The sequence below is a fragment of the Cucumis melo genome, chromosome 11, assembly GCF_025177605.1.
Source record: "Cucumis melo cultivar AY chromosome 11, USDA_Cmelo_AY_1.0, whole genome shotgun sequence".
NCBI lineage: Eukaryota > Viridiplantae > Streptophyta > Magnoliopsida > Cucurbitales > Cucurbitaceae > Cucumis > Cucumis melo.
The window spans coordinates 10290382-10313629 of record NC_066867.1 but is presented as its reverse complement, the minus strand read 5'-3'; the positions used below and the strand labels follow the sequence as shown (position 1 = coordinate 10313629).

General features: G+C 30.9%; 2 protein-coding genes across 2 annotated transcripts; both read left to right on the top strand.

The window, feature by feature from the left end:
- The first annotated feature begins 5651 nt into the window (after positions 1-5651).
- LOC103495954 (glutamate receptor 3.4-like) lies at positions 5652-10592 on the top strand. Its single transcript, XM_051079159.1, has 7 exons — positions 5652-5826; positions 6163-6539; positions 7188-8527; positions 8625-8902; positions 9318-9349; positions 9463-9872; positions 10074-10592. The coding sequence occupies exons 2-7, from the start codon at positions 6227-6229 to the stop codon at positions 10509-10511; spliced, it is 2811 nt and encodes a 936-aa protein (XP_050935116.1). The 5' UTR covers positions 5652-5826; positions 6163-6226; the 3' UTR covers positions 10512-10592.
- A 4942-nt stretch (positions 10593-15534) lies between these two features.
- On the top strand, positions 15535-19196 carry LOC103495953 (CDT1-like protein b). The gene is made up of 7 exons (XM_008457639.3): positions 15535-16043; positions 16158-16277; positions 16600-16819; positions 17233-18075; positions 18190-18373; positions 18468-18558; positions 18711-19196. Exons 1-7 carry the CDS (start codon positions 15688-15690, stop codon positions 18766-18768), a joined length of 1872 nt encoding a protein of 623 aa, XP_008455861.2. The 5' UTR covers positions 15535-15687; the 3' UTR covers positions 18769-19196.
- The last annotated feature ends 4052 nt before the right edge of the window (positions 19197-23248 follow it).

Sequence of the window (23248 nt, the reverse complement as noted above, 5' to 3'; positions counted from 1 at the left end):
AGATTAACACATGAGACTTTGATAACCCAGTTCGACCAATATTGCCTACATTTGGGGAGTTGCGCACAGCTTGGATGAGTAATTTTATTGATAGTCACCATAAACACCAAAACATCAGCTTATGTGTACTTCTCAATACTATAATTATATGACATGTGTATTAACATCAGACTCCAAGCTCCCCTGGAATAAAGAAGGCTCCCCCTTAACCGCGTCTGATGGTCAGGCTCCCCCTGAACATATGCGTGAATCAACTATGGAATCAAACTAACCACAGATTCATTCTGTATATTACTCATATGCAAAACTCAACTTTAGGTAATCATGTTGCTTCAGAAGTCATAAGATCAAGCTACCTTTTGTTACGGCCGCTTCAATGATAAATTGGAAGTTACTTTTAAGTATCAACAACGAAACTTTTCTCTCTGTTTCTGCGTAATCCAGCCAATCTTCAAAACTCATATATATACATATATATATATATATATATATATATATATATATATATATATATATATATATATATAACTTGTATCTTAAATAAGATCTCTAAAGAATAGGAACTTATTATATTATAATTTGAGAGATTCCCAAAATATAGGAGAATTAAATATTCATTGAATATCTTCTCTTTTAAAAATAAATAAATCATTTAATTAAGAGATATTCTTTTAGACAAAGAACACTTCAACAAATTCTTAGTAACAATTGGAAATTCAACCATGACGATGGTTTTTATAATAAATATGAAAACCAGCGGTAATATTGCAACACATTAGAACAAAAAAAATAATAATAAAATAAAATTAAGGATAGTTTTTATAGTTTGACGAAAAATTTATAGGATGAAATGTTATATTCCCAAACGGGTATTACCAATAGTCGTGTGAACAGAGAAGCTACACTATATTATTAAAGTTAACTAGAGTTTTAGTTTTCAATTATGTGTCTAAGTACATAAACATATCACTAAATTTTAATAGATGTATCCTACCAGGTTTGAAGTTTTAGGTTATGTAGCCTTTAATTTTGTGACTGATATAGATTCTTTTAATTTTATAACTAATAGGTTCTTTTACTTATATAGGAAAGTTTGTTTTGATCTCAAACTTATATTGTCCCAATTTTAACTCCATAAAATCTTCCATTTTTTAAAATCCACATATACTATTGTATTTGGTTTATATGGATGAATAAAATAAAAGTTTAAGATTCAGATTGAATTTTTAAATCGATGAAACCTGAAAAGTACTTACATCTCTTACTAATATTTTTCCTAATACATCATCGTTTGTTAAAAAATATTTATGGGATTTACTGGAAACAAAACTGTAGAACTTTTGTTTTTCAACGTCATGCATTAATAAGGTTTTTGGTTTTTTAATAGACGTCTTTTCAAAAATATAAAAAAGTGGTAAAATATTACATCCTATAGAATAATTTCAAAAACGAAAAAAGCGTAGAGACCCATCATGTAAAATATCAAAAATGTCTCATTAACCACATCGTCAATAACGCGTGCAATATATTTTATATTGCGATTTATACTCGATCATTTAGATATGGTTCAATATATATGCAATTTATAGGGGATTGTTTAGATATGGCTACCATTTATCTTTTCAATTTTATCGTTTAATTTTGTTTTAGATTTGGGGACCCAAATCTAAATGATTTTCTTTTTTAAATTTGGTTCAAGATTTTTTTTATTCATTTTGTTACACTATCGTTTGGATTTCTTTACACGAACTTTTAGATTTTTTTATACGATCGTTTACTATTTTTTATCATTTACATTTTGCTACTCCAATTCAAATGAATTTTTTTCAAGATTTTTATACACATGTTCCTTTACTTTTTTTTTAACGATCATTTACATTTGGCTACTCCAATCTAAATGATTTTTTTTCAAGATTCTTTATACACAATCTTTTATTTTTTTTTACACGATCGTTTATTTTTTTCACACGATCGTTTACATTTGGTTACTCCGATCTAAATGATTTTTTTCAAGATTCTTTATTCACAATATTTTAGATTTTGCTATTTTTTTGTACACAGTCTTATACATATTAGATTTTGCTATTCTTTTGCTACTCAATCTTAGATTTGATTACCCAAATGAAAACGCGTAAAAAGAGAAAAGAAGAAAGACGATGGAAAGAAATCGCAGCGAAAAAAAGAGGAAAAGTAGAAAGATGATGGAAAGAAATCGAAGGCGAAAAAAAAACGATGAAAAGATTAAACAACGTAAATAAAGAATTGAAAAATAAGAAAGATATGGAAAGAAATTGCAGAAAAGAAAATGAGGAAAGAAGAAAGATGAAATCGGCGAAAAAAGAAAGATGGAAGGGCAAATCTGAAACATTTAAAAAATTACTAATATTTATGAGCTTTAGTAGACGGGTCGTAAATAGTTTGGTGTTTTGTTACTTTTACTGTAATTTTTCTTTTTAATATGTCAAATTAGGAGCAAAGTTTTTTGAATTTAACAAAAATAAATTTAAATTACTTTCGATAGGGTAAAATTTGAACACGACGGAAAATAGGTCAAAAGTTTAAAAATACAAAGAAAAAATGAATACAAAATAGAGAGGATTTCATCTGTCCTAACTTAATAGGATTATAAAAAGAACCATATGATCCTTGAAAATATAAATTTGCGGTTATCGATTGAAAATTGGGTGTGCTTTCCCTCATCAGCATCCAACTACTTTAAACAAATATTAGATTAGTTTTGTAAATTAACCTATTAGATAGTTTTTGAAGTTACTAAACTAATATATAATCTAAGTTTTTGATCAATATCAATACTATTATTACACACAATTGCCTTAATTTTCCGTTAATTTGATACCCAATTAATATAACATATTGAGACTTCTGTCTCTCTATTAGTTCTCATTGGTTCTATCATTTCTTTTCCTTTGGTCATTCCCTTTCTCTCTCCTCAATGCAAGATTCTGTCTCTCTTCCATTCCCCTTTTTTGAGAGGAGAGACAGAAGGGTGTGGAGACACTAAAGATTACAAGAGTAACAAAACAGGCAAATGGAAAAAGAGGTTATGATAAAGATTTAAATTGGATTCAAAAATAAAAGGGATCATATGTCATTTACAGAAAACAAAAAAGAAAACAGTGTTCAAATGGAATCTGATAAAATTAAAGAAAAAAGTGTATAGGATACATATTTTTATCTCTCCACAATTATAGTATTTTAACTTCAATATCATATTAAAAAAAAAAAAAAAAAAAAAAAAAGTAACACCACAACCCCAACAAATGCAATGAGGTAAACAAAAATTACAGATAGAAAGGATTATTTTTTTTTACATATATATTATATAATATTCTCAAACATACTACAGAGAATTTCACCTTTTCTAATTCATCTTTTTTACCCCTTCCCTTGTGAAGCTGCAAAAACCATCGTAAGCCCACTAAATTATTTATTTAATTATTCCCCAAAGCCAAAGCCTACTTCCTACTAAACTATTAATTAATTATTCTCCAAAGGCTACTAAATATTATTAATTAATTTATTCCCCAAAGCCTACTAAATTATTAATTACTTATTCCCCCTCGGTGTGAAAGGCTACGAAAGTTCTCGTTGAAGTGCTATTTTTTCCACTTTGTAGATTTTCCTTTATCATCATCATCATCATTATCATTATTATTTTGGATCAAATCAAAGATTGTTTTGGTGAAAAAGGAGCCCTATAGTATTCTTGCATTGGAAGATTTCAACTTTCTTTTTCTTTTTCTAACCTCAACAAATTAATTTATATGCAAAACATTTGCATGCTTCTTTCTCAAGAACTTTGACCCAAATTCAACCAACCTTTCGAGATACTTTGGTTGCCACCACAAGTAAATGAGAGATATATTTGAGTAAAGATGGTAAACCTTAAAAAGTACCTCTTCCAAGCTAAGGCAGAAGGAGTGTAATTGTAGTTCATTCCTTCAATTTAAGATATTTTTAAGTTTTTTTTTTTATTCTCTTTAAGATCAATACTAATAAACATATCAATTTGGACTCTAAACTCAATACTAATAAACATATTAATTTTGACTCTAAACTCAATACTAATAAACATATCAATTTGAACCCTAAACTTTTACAACGGTATCAATTTCAACCTTTCATTTATATCATGAAATTTAGAATTTTATCAATAAAATCTCATTACTATTTTCTTAACATACATTTGATGATGTTAATTGCATTAACAATTTGAAATATATTCATTTTAAACTGATTCACTACTTATGACAATTTACAATTTCAATTCAAAAATTTTAATGCTTCCTAGCTTGTTTTTTGGGTGTACAAAAATAACAAAAAAAAATTATGATAATATAATGTCAATGCCACTATATTTTTTAAATTGCAAAAGTAATAAATTTAAAAACGGATGATCTTCTGATAGATCTCTGATATATCTAATTACTCATTATATTTATCATATTTACAAATATGTAAAAAAGAGGTGCTATAAACTGCACTTTTCTAAAAATTTTTTATATGATACAATTTTTCTTATTTTTTTCAACTGAATTTGAATGAATATGTAAATTGTTAGGTATGTGAAAATTTAAGATTTAAATTGATAGAATTATTAGTTTGGAAAATATAAATAATAATTGGCAAACCCAACAAAATTTAGATATGTAAATTAGAAAATTTCTCAAATAATAAATAACCAGCCTATAAATAAATTAAAATGATAAAACAGGAGCAAATTGTAGATGAAATGATGAACCTTAATCAAGCCATTGATATAGAATTGTATATATAAATAATAGAATCATGTTACATGTCATTTTGTTTTTTAGATTTGAATAGAACATATGATCAGTACTGTACCACTATTTCCCTCTATCCCCTGTGCTATAAATGGTATGCATCCTAACTGACATATTTCCACACATTATATATATGTAGATATCAAACAAACTTGGTACTTGTTTTCCTACCTACTAGGTATAGTTCTTTTTCTTTTTTTTTTTTCTTTTTTTTTTTTCTTCTCTTCATTTATTTTAAAAAATTTAACAATATATAGTAAATTCTTGTTAAAATCCTTTTTCAAAGAAAAATAATAGTAGTTTATTTACACCACCATCCTGGCCAAAAATAATTGCAATCATTAAACAATTCAAAGCTCAATCTAAATAAAAAGTTGAGAAGACTTGTCAACATATCTCAATCCTACGCATTATTGTCGTTTTATGGTATTTAAAATGTAAACTAGTGATGAGTATCTTAAAATATAACGCACATGGAAGGAATTATAACTATAGTTATTGATGTTTTGTCCACTTAATTTAAGTTGGATTGACATTATTAGATACTAAACAATTTTTTTAAATAAAAGTAAGTTAATATAAAACACCCCACTTGTATGACACTTTAAGGGAGTGCACCCCACTAAGCCATTAGTTACACTTATAAACAGGATTAAGGCTTTATAAAAAAATAATAATAATTTAGAAATGTGATTAAGGCTGTCATTGACCCAATTTTTATATTATTAACATTTCTTATATCATAATTGTTTATTATAGTTATATATATACACATATCCAATTCATAAGAAAAAATGAGTAAAAAGTGAGGCCGTGAGAATGATTCTTTTCTTGAGATGGCAACACTGTTGTGATAGCTTATGAATTTTGTTTATATTGGCAAAGAGTGAAGAGTATATATATAAGAACAAGATCAAGTTGAGCTTGTATTTTAATTTCTCCATTTTTGAGCTCTTTTGTGAACTCCAAAACATTCCTTCTAAAGTGATCAGCTTGATATTTTGTGAAGTTGGGCCTTGAGGTAATTTGACAAATAATCTCTTTTTTCTCCAACTCAACTTTTGTGTCTAAGTTTGTTTATAATCAATTTATGCGCCCGTGATTTTCTTCAACTTGATTGTATATTTTAATCCCATCTTTTTTATTCTTTTTATGATGATTTCTAGATTGGACTATGGGGTTTTACAGTACATTGGAAATGGGGTTTTTGTTGGGCGGAATGCTAAGAATCTTTGGTGCTATTGAATATTAATCAAGTATTTGATGAAAGTTGACATGATCACATACCTCAAGTGAGTATATTGAGTATTTTTTGTTTCTTGTCTTCTTTTTTTTTTTTTTTTTTTTTTTTATACAGGAGCTAGGCTTCGGATTTATGGTGTGATGAAAGGTAAATTTTGTTGAAGTATTTAAGCAAAGGAATGAAGGTGTTTTGGATTAGGAGGAGTGGCCACTTAGTCAAAACAAGAGTGATGCTATTTGCATTGTTGTTTGGGATTTGGATGCCTTTGGGAGTCATTGGTGTCCCTAAAAACATTACCACTTCTTCAAATCCAAAGGTGTTGAATGTTGGAGTTCTCTTCACTTTCGATTCGGTTATTGGACGGTCTGCACAGCCTGCGATTTTAGCTGCTGTGGACGACGTCAATGCCGATAACCACATTCTTCCCGGAACGAAGCTGAACTTGATCCTACATGACACAAACTGCAGCGGATTTTTTGGAACTATGGAAGGTACTGCCCAAACTTAGAAGAGAACATTCAATATATATATATATATATATATATATATGTTATGCTCCTTTTTACTACATTATTTGGGATTGTTAAGTAAGGTGCATTGTCTAATTTCCACTTTGATTCTCTTTCTATTACTCTGGAGTTAGTTTCATTTACTTGCATTGCCAGGCATATCAACCATTATGTTTCATCATTTCATTGTTCTATTAATCTAGATTTTTGGGGATGTTAAGAGAGATTTGTGCATGAGTTTTGGGACATTGTTGGTTTCTTTGTTTTTTTCTTTTGTATTCATTCATACCTTTTGCTCCATGAAAGTTTGGTCTTTCATTTAAACTGAAAAAAGATGTTAGGAATGAAGTTAAAAAGAAGAGGCTTGTATAATGTAGTAGTTTAGCCGGTTTAGTAACCATTTTTTTATAAGCCTACAAACATATCTTCAATTTTGTTACATATTTTCTACTAATACTTTAAGAAATTAAGTCAAGTTTTGAAAACTAAGAAAAGTAGTTTTTAATAAAGTTTCCTGTTGTTTTTTAAATTTGACTAAAAATTCAACCTTTTTTACTTGAAAGATGAATCCTATATTGAATTTTTTTTTTCATAAAAGGGTAACAATTGATTCCATGAGCATGTATCTAGCCTTGCAGTTGATGGAAGATGAAGTGGTTGCTGCTATTGGACCACAATCTTCAGGCATCGCTCACGTCATTTCCCATGTTATTAATGAACTCCATATTCCACTTCTATCATTTGGAGCTACAGATCCTGCTTTGTCTGCTCAACAATACCAATATTTCGTTCGAACCACACAGAGTGATTACTTTCAGATGAATGCAATTGCTGATATGGTTGACAAGTTTGGATGGAAAGAGGTGGTTGCCATTTTTGTAGATGATGATAATGGCAGGAGCGGGATATCGGCATTGAGCGATGCCTTGGCGAAGAAGCGAGCCAAGATCTCTTATAAGGCTGCCTTCCCTTCTGGATCCTCCATTAGCACAATAAGTGACTTGTTGGTTTCCGTGAACATGATGGAATCTCGGGTTTACGTTGTTCACGTCAATCCCGACACAGGTTTATCAGTATTTTCAATAGCTAAGAAACTTCAAATGATGGGTAGTGGCTATGTTTGGATCGCAACAGATTGGCTTCCTTCTTTTCTTGATTCGTTTGAAACAAATAGTCCTGATGTAATGAATCAGCTGCAAGGTGTTGTTGCTTTTCGCCACCACACCCCCGATGGCAATCTGAAGAAAAATTTTATCTCCAAGTGGAGGAATCTAAAATACAAAAAGAGCCCAAACTTCAACTCTTATGCACTCCATGCATATGACTCTGTTTGGTTAGTAGCCCGTGCTCTCGACACGTTTTTAAAAGAAGGTGGAAATATATCATTTTCCAACGACCCAAAGTTGCGTGAAAACAATGGGAGCATGTTTCAATTAAAATCATTCAAAGTGTTTAACGGTGGCGAACAACTTCTACAGACAATTAAGAGAACCAACTTCACAGGGGTAAGTGGTCAAATTCAATTTGGTGATGATGGTAAACATTTGATTCATCCAGCTTATGATATCTTGAACATTGGAGGAACTGGTATACGTAGAATTGGGTACTGGTCAAATTATTCTGGTCTATCAACTATAGCACCAGAAAACTTGTATGCCAAGCCTCTTAATGCTTCCCCAAATAACCATCTCTACAGTGTCATATGGCCGGGTGAAACATCGACCACTCCTCGAGGATGGGTATTTCCACACAGTGGGAAACCATTACAAATTGTAGTACCTAACCGAGTGAGTTACAAAGCCTTTGTGTCTAAAGACAAGAACCCTCCAGGTGTTAAAGGATATTGTATAGACGTGTTTGAAGCTGCCATAAACTTGTTGCCTTATCCAGTTCCTCACACATATATATTATATGGAGATGGAAAGGACACTCCTGAGTACAGCAATCTAGTGTATGAAGTTTCACAGAATGTGAGTACATTGCTTTTCATTCTAGCTCTCTTTTTCTTTGGTGGTCCAAATGGGTTTGAATAATGCTTATATTGATGATATATTCTCCAATCTTCAGAAATATGATGCAGCTGTTGGAGATATTACGATTGTAACGAATAGGACGAAGATTGTAGACTTCACTCAACCGTTTATGGAGTCGGGACTTGTTGTAGTTACTGTTGTGAAAGAGGAGAAGTCAAGTCCATGGGCCTTTCTCAGGCCGTTTACCATTCAAATGTGGGCTGTCACTGCAATATTCTTTATTTTTGTTGGAGCAGTTGTTTGGATTCTCGAGCATCGGACCAATGAAGAGTTTCGTGGTCCACCAAGGCAACAACTAATTACAATATTTTGGTTAGTACTGTTTCAACCATTATGAAGGCTTTGATTTCCTCACGTACGACACATAATATTTTAGATTTTAGTAAAGGGCTTAGTATGAAAATTACTTTAATTTCTATAAATCAGGCTTCAACCCTAACCTCTTGTGATTCATCCATCATTAAGTGTAATTACCGCACATTACTAATCTAGTACTTAACTAAATTGTTTACTTTTAAATGATAAGATACAAGTTTAATTTCTTAGTTCGAGGCCGAGAAAGTCTACCATAATAATTTAATTAATAATGCTAAGCAAATCAATTGACTCTTAGTTTGCCATTTAATTATAACGCCCTTAATTTGTAGGGTGGAATCATCCTGCTTAATTTGCTGCTTACCAAATTCTTGTACGATCATAAAATAATGATGCTTTTTCATCCTTGCAGGTTTAGTTTCTCGACGATGTTCTTTTCTCACAGTAAGTTTCTTTTAGTCAGTTAGTTACCCGCATTTACCTCATTGATCCTATTACACACAATATATACACAACTTGAAACTCCTCACCTTTTTCTTTTACTGTTCTTGGTGTAGAGGAAAACACTGTAAGCACCCTCGGACGGTTGGTGCTGATAATATGGCTCTTTGTCGTGTTAATTATCAACTCAAGCTACACAGCTAGTTTGACGTCGATCTTAACAGTGCAACAACTAACGTCAAATATTAAAGGGATTGATAGCTTAATCTCTAGCACCGATGCCATTGGAGTTCAAGAAGGGTCATTTGCATTGAAGTACTTGATTGATGACCTAGGTATAGCAGCATCTAGAATCATTAAGCTAAAAGATCAGGAGGAATATGCCGATGCTCTTCGGCATGGAGCGGAAGATGGTGGTGTCGCTGCCATTGTTGATGAGCTTCCTTATGTTGAGCTTTTTTTGGCTGGAACCAATTGCATGTACAGGATAGTTGGAGAGGAGTTCACGAAAAGCGGATGGGGATTTGTAAGTATTAATTCAATTATTCTCCTTGCTTTGCTTTCATATGAAATGGTGTTACCCACACCCCTGCACAAAAATTACCCACATAACCATAACTAGTACTCTCACGTAACGTAATCATATTGGAAGATGCCTAGCTACTTTAGTTCTATCGTTATTCATTTAGGAAATAAGGAGATACTTACCCAAACGATATTGTTTTAGGCATTCCAAAGGGACTCTCCTCTCGCAGTCGATTTATCAACAGCCATTCTTCAACTCTCAGAGAATGGTGATCTCCAAAAGATCCATGATAAATGGCTATCACGAACCGAATGTTCGACGAACCTGAACCAAGTGGATGTAAACCAGCTATCACTGAGTAGCTTTTGGGGATTGTTTCTAATTTGTGGGATAGCCTGTTTTGTTGCTCTATCGGTATTCTTCTTTCGATTACTATCACAATACCGAAGATTTAGTCCAGAAACCCAGTCAGAAGTAGAGGAGATGGAACCTGTAAGGACGAGACGTCTTAGTCGTACAACTAGCTTCATGAACTTTGTAGATAAAAAAGAAGCAGAAGTTAAACCAAAACTTAAAAGAAGCAGTGATAACAAACAAGTTAGCCAGAGCTCAGGGAGCCTTCCTGCTTCACCTCCTTGATTAACGGTTGTCCATATAAATCCCCTTAAATTACATCATTTCATATATTTATATATTAATTAATATTATATTATTTGTGTATTTGTGTTTTTCTTTTTTTTTTTTCAATACATGCATGATGCTAAATTAAAGTTTTTGTTATTGATCTGAAAGCAGAAGAAAATTGAGAATGATTTTCTTAGGTAGATCAACTCTTTCTATTTTTTAATAATTTATACAACTTTCTATTCTATTTTTCCCTGATGCGTTGGAGAAATCCCCCATGTAGATAATATCAAATTGCAATATCCCTTTTTGGGAGATCTGAAACAAACAAATACTAAACGAGTACTTTGCTTGATATTTGAAATACCATATCCTACAAAATAAAATTTATATTGATATATTACATTTCTATGCTATATATTTACATTTCAATCCATATTTTTACCTTTTTATGAATTTGACATCAACATCAAAAATGAATACGTATTTCCATTATATTCCATTAAACATGTAAAAAGTAACCAAATACAAGCATATAATTTATAATAATAAATAATTTAGTTAACTCCTTTACAAAGCATAGAAAAACGATGGAAAGATTAAATGACGTAAAAAAGAATCAGAAAAGAAGAAAGACAGAAAATATTAAATGATGTAAAAAAAAAAATAAAAAAAAAGAAGAAAAGACATTGAAAAAAGACGCAAAATCAGAAAAGAAGAAAGAGGATGGAAAGATTTAAGGACGTAAAAAAAGAATTGAAAAATAAGAAAGATTATGGAAAGAAATCGCAGAAAAAATGAGAGAAAAAGAAGAAAGAAGATGATTTCATTGCGAGCTAAGAGAAAAAGATGGAAGGGCAAACATGGAATATTAAAAAATGGTTAACTTTATGGGTTTTGTTACACGGGCTGTAAATAGTTTGGTATTTTGTTATATGTATGTAAGTTTGCCTTTATTAAATATAATTATTAATTTTTTTGTTATAATTTTTTGAAAAATATTTATCCAACCGAGACAATAAAGAAAAATAATTTATAGGTCTTTTTAAAAATTAACAAAGCAGCAAAATATTTACACTGTATAAAACAATTTTGAAAACAGAAAAAGCACACAGGCCCACAATATGAAATATCAAAAATGTCTCTGTCAACCAACGCGCATAATATATTTGGTACACGACCGTTTAAATTTGGCTATTGTTTGATACACGATCGTTTAGATTTGGATAGTCAAATCTAAAGGATTTATTTTTTCAATTCTATCGTTTAATTTAGTTACACGATCGTTTAATTTGGTTACAATAATTGTTTAGATTTGAGTAGCCAAATCTAAACGATCGTGTACCAATTTTTTTTTTAAAAAAAAATCGTTTAGATTTGGCTAAACGAATTTTTCAAGATTCTTTAGGTACACGATCGTTTATTTTTCAAGATTCTTTGGTATACAATCGTTTAAATTTGGCTAAACGATTTTTTTAAATTATTTTGGTACACGACCATTTAATTTTTTTTACATGATCGTTTAGATTTTGGTACCCCAATCTAAACGATTTTTTTCAAGATTATTTAATCAAAATCCTTTATACTTGGGTATTTTTGTACACGATCGTTCAGATTTGACTACCCAAATCTAAACGACGTTTTTTTCAAATCTACACGATCTTGAACAACCAAATAATAGTTTGAAAAAAAACAGAGGAAAAGAAGAAAGATGATGGAAAGAAATCGCAACGAAGAGGAGAAGAAAGACGAAAGTGCAAATCTTGAATATTTAAAAAATGGCTAACTTCATGGGTTTTATTACACAGGCCGTAAATATTTAAGTGGTTTGTTATATTTATGAAAATTTCCCTTTTATTTATATTTCTTTAAACATTTTAGTTAAATTGAGACTTCAAATTTTAATTTGTTTATATTGACATTTTGAACTTTTGAAAGTGGATTAAATATATTGACAAAATTTTGTTGCACTTTGGTCTTTAGCTCACAGCTTGGCCAGTTTCGCAAACTATTACGTAAGAATTAGAACAGCAACAGTAATGAAGATCAGTACTAAAACAGAAGCTACAACATAGAAACGAGGTTAATAGACGGTTGAGTCGCGGAACACGCTCTCTCTAAGACGTTTCGCGACTCTGCTCTTCATTGTGAAAACATATAATAGTTGGTCGTCCCTGGGATAAAACAACCTTTCATCTTCAATTTATTTTGCACGAAAATCAACTGATAATCAAAAAACACTCAAACGATAGACACACTATTGCTCAAGAACTTTTGTTTAATACATATACTATATCACAGAAGAGAGGAACGATTTTTTTTCTAATATATATGTTATGAAATGAGAGAATTGAGATATATATAGTGATAGATGAGGGGTGGCCAACGGGCACAAATTTATGGTGAGAGCAAAACGTAGAAGTAGTAATAGGGGAGAAAATTGTGGGAGTCAAACGGTAATAATATTGTAAAACGTTAATAATGTTAATAACAATTAATTTCCAAAACGGTTTTAGTTAATGAAAATCAAAACAATTTTAGTTAATGAAAATAAATTAAAAAAAAAACACTTTAATGTTTTGGAAAGTCAGAAGATATTTTAGTAAAAAAAAATATATATATTATTTTATCTCTTCTCGCCACAACTGACCGACGGCGGTGGCACACGTGTGTAGATATAGACATATCTACATTTGCCTATCTCCTCCATCATTCCAAAACTTGAGTGCCCTAAGACCCTAAACCTATTGATCAAACAATGAGTATAAGACGTGACTTTCATACTCAAAATTAATCTACGTGGGAATACAATTGAGAATAAAATAATATTATATTTTCATTTTACAAATTTTTCATCCAATAAACCTCTACTTGATTTTTTTTACTATCACTACACACTCATAGTCATTTTACAAGAACAAGTTTGTTCGTTCTGTTTCAAAAAAAAATCAATGTCTCAATATACAGCCGCAAACAATTTTTTTTGGGTAAGGTATTATTTTAATTAAATGCAAGGATGGGGAAGATTTGAAATCGGAATCTTTTGTCCATGGGTACATACAATGTTTGGGACTAGAAGTGGAGTGGGGTGGAGTGGGCTAATGCTCCACTCCTTATTTGGAACAATGTTTAGTTTTAGGTGAAATTAAGATTTAAAATACCCCATTTGCTCTTACTAACACTAACGTAAAATGACAAAAAAAAAAAAAGAGAGAGAGTTAAAAACAAACCCTTCGCCATTATCACCTTCACTCTCTACAAATTGACATTTTTGAAAGGTTAAGGGGAAAAGAATGCTTGTTGTATTCGAATCCCCTTGCCATCTCTTCTTCCTTGTTTGGAACAATGTTTAGTTTTAGTTTGGTTGTTTATTTTGTATAAACCTTGAATACATGAAGAAAGAAGAGAGAGCGGAAAATATTAAAAATTATTTTTTTGGATTCCAAAAAGTGTCCCTTTAGATTCTTCTTCCTTTATTACTTTTGTTTTTCTAACAACTATTCACATTATCCATATATTATTGTTTAAAATTAATCTAATCAATATCTAAGCCAACTTTTCATTAAGTTATTAACAATTTTGCTATCTTAACCACTAAAATTAAACATTTTTAAATTATAGGAACAAAATTATTAGATTTTAAAATATAAAAATTAAATAGAAACTAAATTCAAAATCTAGATACCAAAAATATTTTCCATATCATTATTATTATTTGGTTGGATAAAATCTTATTTTATTGAAATTAACAAGTTTACAAAGAATATTACATTTGTTTTTGTTAAAACTAGTAAGTGATATACATTGTTAAAATTATAACGTTTATGTAAATTTAATGGAAATTAAAAGTTTAGAGTGATATAAGAAATTTAATGTCAAAGTTAATATTTATCATAATATTATTATTATTATTATTATTTATTAGCCTAAAAATAATTCTGTGAAATTTTAAAAAATATAACAAATTACTAAAATATATTTCAGATTTGACCTTTCATCTTTCATCTTCTGTTGATTTTTTATGGTCTTTTCCTCGTTTACTCTTTTTTTTTCGCTACATTTCTTTCCATCTTTCTTCTTTTCCTCTTCTTTTTTACCTCATTTAGATTTGGGTAACCAAATATGATTTCTTTGTATCGTCTTTCTTCTTTTTTTCTCTTTTTTTCGCTGCGTACGTTGTATTTCTTCTTTTCCTCTCTTTTTTTACGTCGTTTAGATTTGAATAATCAAAATTGATTTTTTTCTATCGTCTTATTTTTTTTGCTGCATGCATCGTCTTTCTTCTTTTCCTCTTTTGTTTTTTTACGTCGTTTAGATTTGAGTAACCAATATAATTTTTTTTTCGCTGCGTGCAAGGTCTTTCTTCTTTTCCTCCTCTTTTTTTTACCTATGTTAGATTAGGATAACCAAATCTAAAGGATCGTGTATAAAAAATCTTGAAAAAAAATCATTTAGTCAAATTTAAACGATCGTGTAGCTAAATCTAAAAGATCGTGTAACCTAATTAATTAAACGATCGTTCGTGTAATAAAATTAAACGATTATGTATCCAAATCTAAACGATGTGTACCAAATATATTATGTGCTTTGTTGACGGGATAATTTTGATATTTTTTATTGTGGACCTGTGGACTTTTTTTGCTTTTAAAATTGTTTTAGTGTAAATGTTTAGTTGTTTTGTTATATTTTTTAAAAGATACTTATAATATGTTATATTCTTTCTTTCTATATTTTATCATTATTTTTTTAAAAAAATTATGGGGATTTTGGAATTATTATTTAAAGAAGCATGATTTTAAAATTTGAAATGGAAAATGAAATATAAAATCTAAAACTATTTGCTAATTCTTTAATGATTCATATTTGCTAATTCTTTAATGATTCATATTTGCTAATTCTTTAATGATTCATATTTGCTGATTCTTTACTGATTCATATTTGCTAATTCTTTAATGATTTTGATTTCGATTAATAATTTATTCAACTTCGTTAATCCCAGGGTTCACCGCCTCCCTTTGACGAGCCCACAACACCCAAACAATTTTCGCGGGAACCAACGCCTTATTTTGGCGGGAGTCAACGTGTCAAGCTGACAGAGCCCCCCCGTCTCCTCATAGAATCCATTCCATATATAAACTCACCCCCTCAATCTCCATTTTCCCCCTCATTTTCCTTCTTTCAATCCATAGCAATGGCGGACGCTTCAAAGAAAATTTCTTCTTCATCATCATCATCATCATCATCAACTTTACCCTTCAAGTCGAAGAAACCTTTGCCTTCCAACTCCAAATCTTTACTTGAGGATCCGCAATCATTGAGCTCCAAGACGCCGGAGAAGCCGGCGGAGCTCTCTACCAGAACTAGGAACCGTAAGGTTGCACTTTCGATCAAAGAGGTTAAAAGAGCCGCTCTGAGTGTCACTCAATCGAATCGTCAGTTGCCTCTTCATCTGGCTATTGAAGAGAGTAAATCGGTTAGAAGACAGATAGATTTGTGGTCGAATGAAAGTCAGTCGGTTGATAATAAGTCTAAGAAATTTCCTGAGAAGTAAGTGTTTTTGTTTCTCCATCTTGAAATGTGGGTTATTGATGGTTGGCTGCCCTTTTAGATCTATTTTGAATGTTTGGTGAATGAGCTTTGTTATTGTTCTGGTGTTTGCAGATTTGAGATGCTTTGTAAGTTCTTTTATAGTTTAGATTCTGCAATGCGGTTGTTGCGATTTAAAGGTGTTGCATCCAACTTCTCTAACGTTTGCCCTAAGATTGAAGCCCTCACTGATAGGTACTTATTCTGCCTTCCAAATTGGCCTTTTCCTTTTCATCGATTTATATGTTGAGACAGTACTGCAGATTAATTTAGTATTTTAGGATAATTTATCTGACTAGCCGCTTAAGTAACAATGAAGGAGTTTGTAAATTTTGTAGTTTCTTTTAAATGCTATTGTGGATGTCCTGGCAGAAGTTAGATTGACCATATTGTGATGACTGTTTCCAAATCCTTCTAGTTTTAGTTAATTTTGTGGCATTCACTTCTTAGATTTTTTTTATGACTCGGAGAGTTTCTCTGTTTTCTGATTCTGAAATTTTGATGGCTATGAGCGCAGGAGGTTTACATATGGTCATTTGGCTCAATTCAAGTTTATTTTACGTGAAGCAATTGTTCTCAAGAAGGTTCTGGTCTATGATGAGCGGACCTGCTGCATGAAACCGGATCTTCACATATCTTTCAATTTTGGTGTTCCAGAGAATCAGGAGGACCAGTATATGCAACTGAGGAAGTTGTTTCGGGCACGACTTTCAGAATTTGTTAGTTCCTATCCAGAGGTATGCCAACATTTTCCTTATGTGATTTGTAGATTTAGTGTTTACCTGTATTTGTGCTCATGAGTCCTAGAATGTTGGTTCTTTCTATATGAAATGTGAAAACTTGAGGTCCCTATATCATTGTTAGTATTTGCTCTGTTTTCAAGTGGACATGAATGTCTTTATACATAGTACATTGATGCTTGATGAATGTTGCTTTTCATGAATTGTATAGTATAGGAATTAAGTTAGTGTTATAACAAGGAGTTGTGCATTCTGGTCATAGAAGTTTGTTGTTATCATTTGCAAGATGGCCACCAAAATGGTTTGATTTTTCTGTTTCATTTTGGAAGTCATTTTTTTTCTTATATTTTGGCTATATTGTTCCTCGTCCTTTAAAATTTCTATGTTCTAATGCATGCTTCTATATTCAGACTGATGATGTTCCAAAAGATTTGCTACCAAATCCATTCAATTTCCGAAGCCAAGATCTTGTCGCAAAATCTAACTCACTATCCTCTATCAAGACGTCGATTGAGCAATTGGCCCCTGAGCAACCAATGCCTTCAATAGAAGGGATTTCTTTTAACCATCATTCAGAAGAACATCAAGGTTTCCGGATGGTTAAGTCTACCATGCCTGTAACTGACCCGAGTAAGCAGAAGGAATTTATAGGGTTATCTCATTTTTCACCATCTTTTAGCCGGCGTTTCTCTCAAAAAGTTGTCGACAGAGAAATAGCAAATAATGATCAAGTTACAAAGCCTTCTAACCAAGTTTCATCTTATACTGATGTTGAGACAAATATCGACATGGAATCTTCTGTTGTAGCATCTTCAACAGAGCCTTTCTCCCCCATTAAACTACCTTCCAACTCAACTTGCAATGTAAATTGTCACAAAAACTATGCTTCTCCAATTCGTTGTTCGGCATTGGCCCTTCCCACAACTCCCAGTAATACAGTAGGCAGAGTTACCATGATGGTAGAATGTGACCAATCTGCAAAAGCTAATGACATTGATTCAACCCCAGGAAAGCTTCTTTCAACCCCAACTCAGCTGATGACTAACACACCTGCAATGCCTCCACCAAAACGAAGTTCCATGACTCCGGATGACGATTCTTCTTTCTCAACAAACAAGTTGGTCAGACGTCCACCCCGTTCGAGATCACTTGTATTTGACACTCCTACAAAGGAAGATAAAAACAATGATGAGACAGATGTTTCACTTGAGGATGACATTCTGGATGTTTTATCTTCAAGTCTCGTACAATCAGTATGACCATTCCCTCTCTTATAAGCAACTTTCCCGTAATTTATACTAACTGATACTACCATTTGCAGTAAAAAATGCAATATACTAAGAATTTCTGGGGTTCTTGATTTGCAGATTAAAGAGAAAGAACGAAAGATCAAAGAAGAGCAAATGCCGGCAATAACACAAGCTAAGAGACGACAGAAAATGATTGCTAACCTGCCAAAACTCTTCAATGCTATATTTTTCTTGTACCACAAGCGTACAGTTATTAGAAAGCAGAAGCTATTAAACGAAATAATCGCTGGCAGTGACAAAAGTAAGCAAAAAGATAAATACACTATTTTAAAATTGATTCCAATTTGTTTTAGCTTGTTTGGAGCTGATTCTCATTTCTTTTGTTATACTCTTAGGAGAAATTGAAGAGCAGCTAGATTTGTTATTCGAACTTGCACCCGAATGGATTTATCCAAAATTGACATCCGGTGGTGATGTGCTAGTTTGGTTAGCTTTCCTTTCTTACACTCTTACATTACAAGTTTTGGAAAATCATACATTATATAATGAACAAAAGAAAAACTTTTAGCAAAAACTTATGCCTCCATATAAAAAATGTGCTACTTAAATCCTATTTGGTTTCATATTTGATATTGCAGCATTAATAAATTGACCAATGTCGAATCTGTACGTGTTCGGCTTGAGGAAGCTAAGTGAAGAAAGGAGTTGAGAAGTTTGTCTACCTTTCTTTTTCTCTCAGCATCTAACCTTGCAAATACGCAATTGAAATTTCAACTTTCTTCATCAAGCACCAGTCATTTTTTTATAATGGGTAGTAGCTTGCTTTCCTCTGGTAAGATGCATGGTTTAAGGGATAGGGCAAGTTCTTCAAACCTTGTATTGCTTTGCATCTGCTGTAAGATATGGTTCTCAGTGAACACTAGAAATATTTATATATGATTTGGTGGGTAAGGAGCATGGAAAAGGTTATGAGATAGAAAATCATTGACTTTATAAAATGTCTCACACCATTTTCAAAGTTCAAAGATAGCGATTTTTGTTATGTCACTAGTTCGACTTTTCCTTGTTAATCTGGAGGGGAAAATCATCTGTCAAAATTCACTATTTTGAAACATTTTCTATCATCGTGTAGATTCACTTTTAATTTCTGTATTTACAATCTTCACCTCTATATCTCAATGAAACAGCATAGCATGATGTAAGTTGTATCTGACACTTGATTCATTTTGTAATCTCATTTTAGGAATGAAACATAGAATGACTGGTTCTCATCAAAACAATAAAAAGAAAAAGAAGATCCCCCCACCAAAAGAGGAAAAAGCTATTACCATTACAACAGAGAAAATGAACCAAGAGACTAGAATTATGTAAAGTCACCACGGACCTTGATTGGAAAAGAAGAAAGTTCCATAAAACTCTTAAAACAAATGGTGATAAAAGAATAATAAAAAAAAAAAAGGACTCTACAACCATTAGGGGAGGGGCTTGAGACTGATCAAAGCTCGAGTTCAACATCAACTGTATTTTAGACCTTTTTTTTAATCTCAAACAAAAGCAAACAAGACTGATAAGATAAACCTGAAGACAAACTCAGTTAACAGATTATACTTTTCTAAAGGTTAAATCTTTTGTTTGTAGGGTTGCCCAGACTTTCTCACCCTCACCATGGAACATCTAATTAATTTTCTATGTTGATTGGGTGTAGTTTAGTTTGTGTGCGTTTAAAAGTAAAAGTACTCATACGAGATTCAAAATTATGCTTCCAAATTGTGTCAATTTGTGTGCTGAGGCCTCAGGATAGAAAGAATTTTGTAATTTTGTACTGTCGTGAGTTTGTGGTGGCTTTCTTGCATCCTCGAAAACCTAGAGAGGACTTCCATCTTCTACAAATTTTAAACTATGATTCAATTATATATTTAAAAAGAAATATGTGACTCTCAAAATGGTAATTTTTCCTATTTGTAAACATTTCAAAATTACTTTCGAGTAAAAATCCTTTGGAATTTTAGATCAAAGTTGAGACCTAAAACTCTGTTAGTGATTCTATTGTAACACCTTAGATTTAGGGTTCATACCATGATTCATAATCCAAATTTAGTGTAACACCCAATAAATTTAAGGAACTTATTATGGGTATTACATTAAGTGGACTTCAAAGTTAAGGAATATATTCGGTTGTTTTGTGTTGGATTAATTAAATATATATACATGGGTGTGTATATTTAATTAAAGATTTTGGAATTCGGTAGAATTTGTTATTAATTAAGACGTGAGAGCCAAGTATCCCAAGTTGTTCAAAGATTAGAACTTTCGAGGACGAAAGTTGTTAAAGGAGGGAAGATTGTAACGCCCCAAAAATTTAGATAATTTTGGAGTCAGTTATCTTAATTTTGTTTATCTAGATTTAATTTATTGGGCGTTATTTTGAATCCATTTAATGAGAATTATTTGATTTAAGTGGGAATTAAAATTAATTAAATATTTCTTGGATGAATATTTAATTAATTAGAGGTTTTGACACGTGGTGTTTGTTGAGTTTTTATTAAATGGTAGGTTAAGAGGATTAAGTAAAGTTGTGGATTTTAGTGTTGTTGAAGTTGAATTTAATTAAATAATTATGGACGTTATTTAATTAAACCGTAGGGTGGAAAGTTTGTTGGAGATTTGATAATTATATGTATACGTGGAAATATATATATAATTATTATGTTAAAGGAAAAGATAATTATATTTGTTGAAATAAAATTATTTAAGGAAAAGATAGTTGTATTTTGGAGAAAGGATATTTATTAAAGGAGAAAAAGTAAAATAATTATATTTTGGGAAAATATAATTATTTGTAAAAGGATAATTAATTACTTTGGAGAAGATAAATAATAATTAATTATTGTGGAAGATAATTAATTATTTTGGAGAAAGATAAATAATAATTAATTATTGTAGAAGATAATTAATTATTTTGGAGGAAGATAAATAATAATTAGTTATTGTGGGAAATAATTAATTATTCTGTAGAAAGATAAATCTTGATTATGGAGTGGAGTTGCTATGGTTGGGTTAAGATAATTCATATCGAAAGTTATATACATATAATTATTATGTTAAAGGAAAAGATATTTATATTTGTTAAAATATAACTATTTAAGGAAAAGGTAATTGTATTTTGGAGAAAAGATATTTGGTAAGGGAGAAAAAGTAAAATAATTATATTTTGGGAAAATATAATTATTTGTAAAAGGATAATTATTTTGGAGAAAGATAAATAATAATTAATTATTGTGGAAGATAATTAATAATTATTTTGGAGAAAGATAAATAATAATTAATTATTGTGGAAGATAATTAATAATTATTTTTGGAGAAAGATAAATACTAATTAATTATTGTGGAAGATAATTAATTATTTTTGGAGAAGATAAATAATAATTAATTATTGTGGAAGATAATTAATTATTTTGGAAGAAAGGTAAATAATAATTAATTATTGTGGATGATAATTAATTATTCTGTAGAAAGATAAATATTGTTTATGGAGTGAAGTTGTTATGGTTGAGTTAAGATAATTCATTTTGGAAGTTATAAGTGATTTATTAGAAAAGATTTGATTGATTAAATTAATTGAGGACTTAAGTTAATTTGAGATTTTGGAGGGAAAAGTTAGTTTTGGCGGAATTGTAATTAATTGAGTATATATATATGGATATATATATTTAATTAATAATTTGGAAAAGTGTAGTTAATTATATTATGGAATATAATTATATTTATTTGAAAAAGAAAATAATTCATGAAGAGAGAGATGATTGATTTTGATTGGACGAAAAAGATATATATTTATAAGAGAGAATAATGGTTTAAATAAATATATATTTATTGTAGATTTTGGTGAGAGAAAAATAATAATAATAAAGAAGTATTATTATTATTACTAATGGTTATAAATGCCTAAGATTAAGGCATTGATTTAGGAAAGATAATGGGAATAAAGATATATGTATATTTTTTGGTATTATATATATATATATATATATATATATCCTAAAAGGAAAAGGAAATAATAATAATAATTATTATTATTGTTATTATTTGGGTCTATAAATAGCATTGGAATGCTTAAGATGGAATTAAAGGAAAAAGAAAAAGGTTCTTTATCTTCTTCTCTAAGATAACCCTCTGCTGTCGCCGCCTCAGTTGAAGTTAAGATTGGTCTCTTTGGAAGCTTGAGGATTTAAAGTGATGAATTTTTCATCAAGGATAAGAGGATTTTTCAACCTCCATTTGAGTAACCTTGGTAAGCAAATAAAATTAAATTAATATTTTATTAATTTAATTTTGGATCTATTTGAGGTTTCTTTAAAGGTTCAATTGGCTAAACTTTTTAAGATTTAAATCTTGGATTTTTCCCAATCAAGGTTGAATTGGTTTCAACCCTTTTTTTAGAAAGTTAATTAATTTGGGAGAATTTTTGGATGTTAGCCAATTGCTAATTTCATTAATTAAGATACTAAGTTTTCCTTTTATGATTAGGATCAAGTTAATTGGAGAATTTTTACTGTCAACTAGGAACTACCTTTGTTTGGCTAAAATCTCCAGGTAAGAGATTCTCCTACTAGACCTTCGAACTGAATTTAAGAGACCGCATGTAATTATGATTATGCATTGATGGTAGCTAAAATGCATAACTTGATGCTACTGATAATGACTGTCATTGTATTGATGTTGATGATGATGACTGAGATTATTATGTTGATGATTGATGATGATGACTGATGTTATGTTAATGACTGGTAGATTGATGTTGATGATTGTTAATGCATGATATATTAATCACATGATTAAGGACGTTAAGATTAATATTCATGCCATGTTATGATGTTATGTTATGCTACATGCTATGGATAGGGTGTTCTGTTAACTTTGTCTATTAGAGTCGTACCTGCATGGGTGTCCTTCGGGATCACCACCTATTTAGGACTGAGTGGTCCGACGGGACGCCAGTCTAGCATGGATATAGATATGATTCGAGTGATTCGACGGGGTCCTCGCATCCCGATTGTCTTAGTGTTACCCCCGGGTTCACTACAGACCAGCATGTCCTAGGTGCTCCCTCGGGACACCGAAGACCAGATTTTCGTTCCTATGGGAGCGCATGTTGCACGTGTTCGGGAACGTGCCA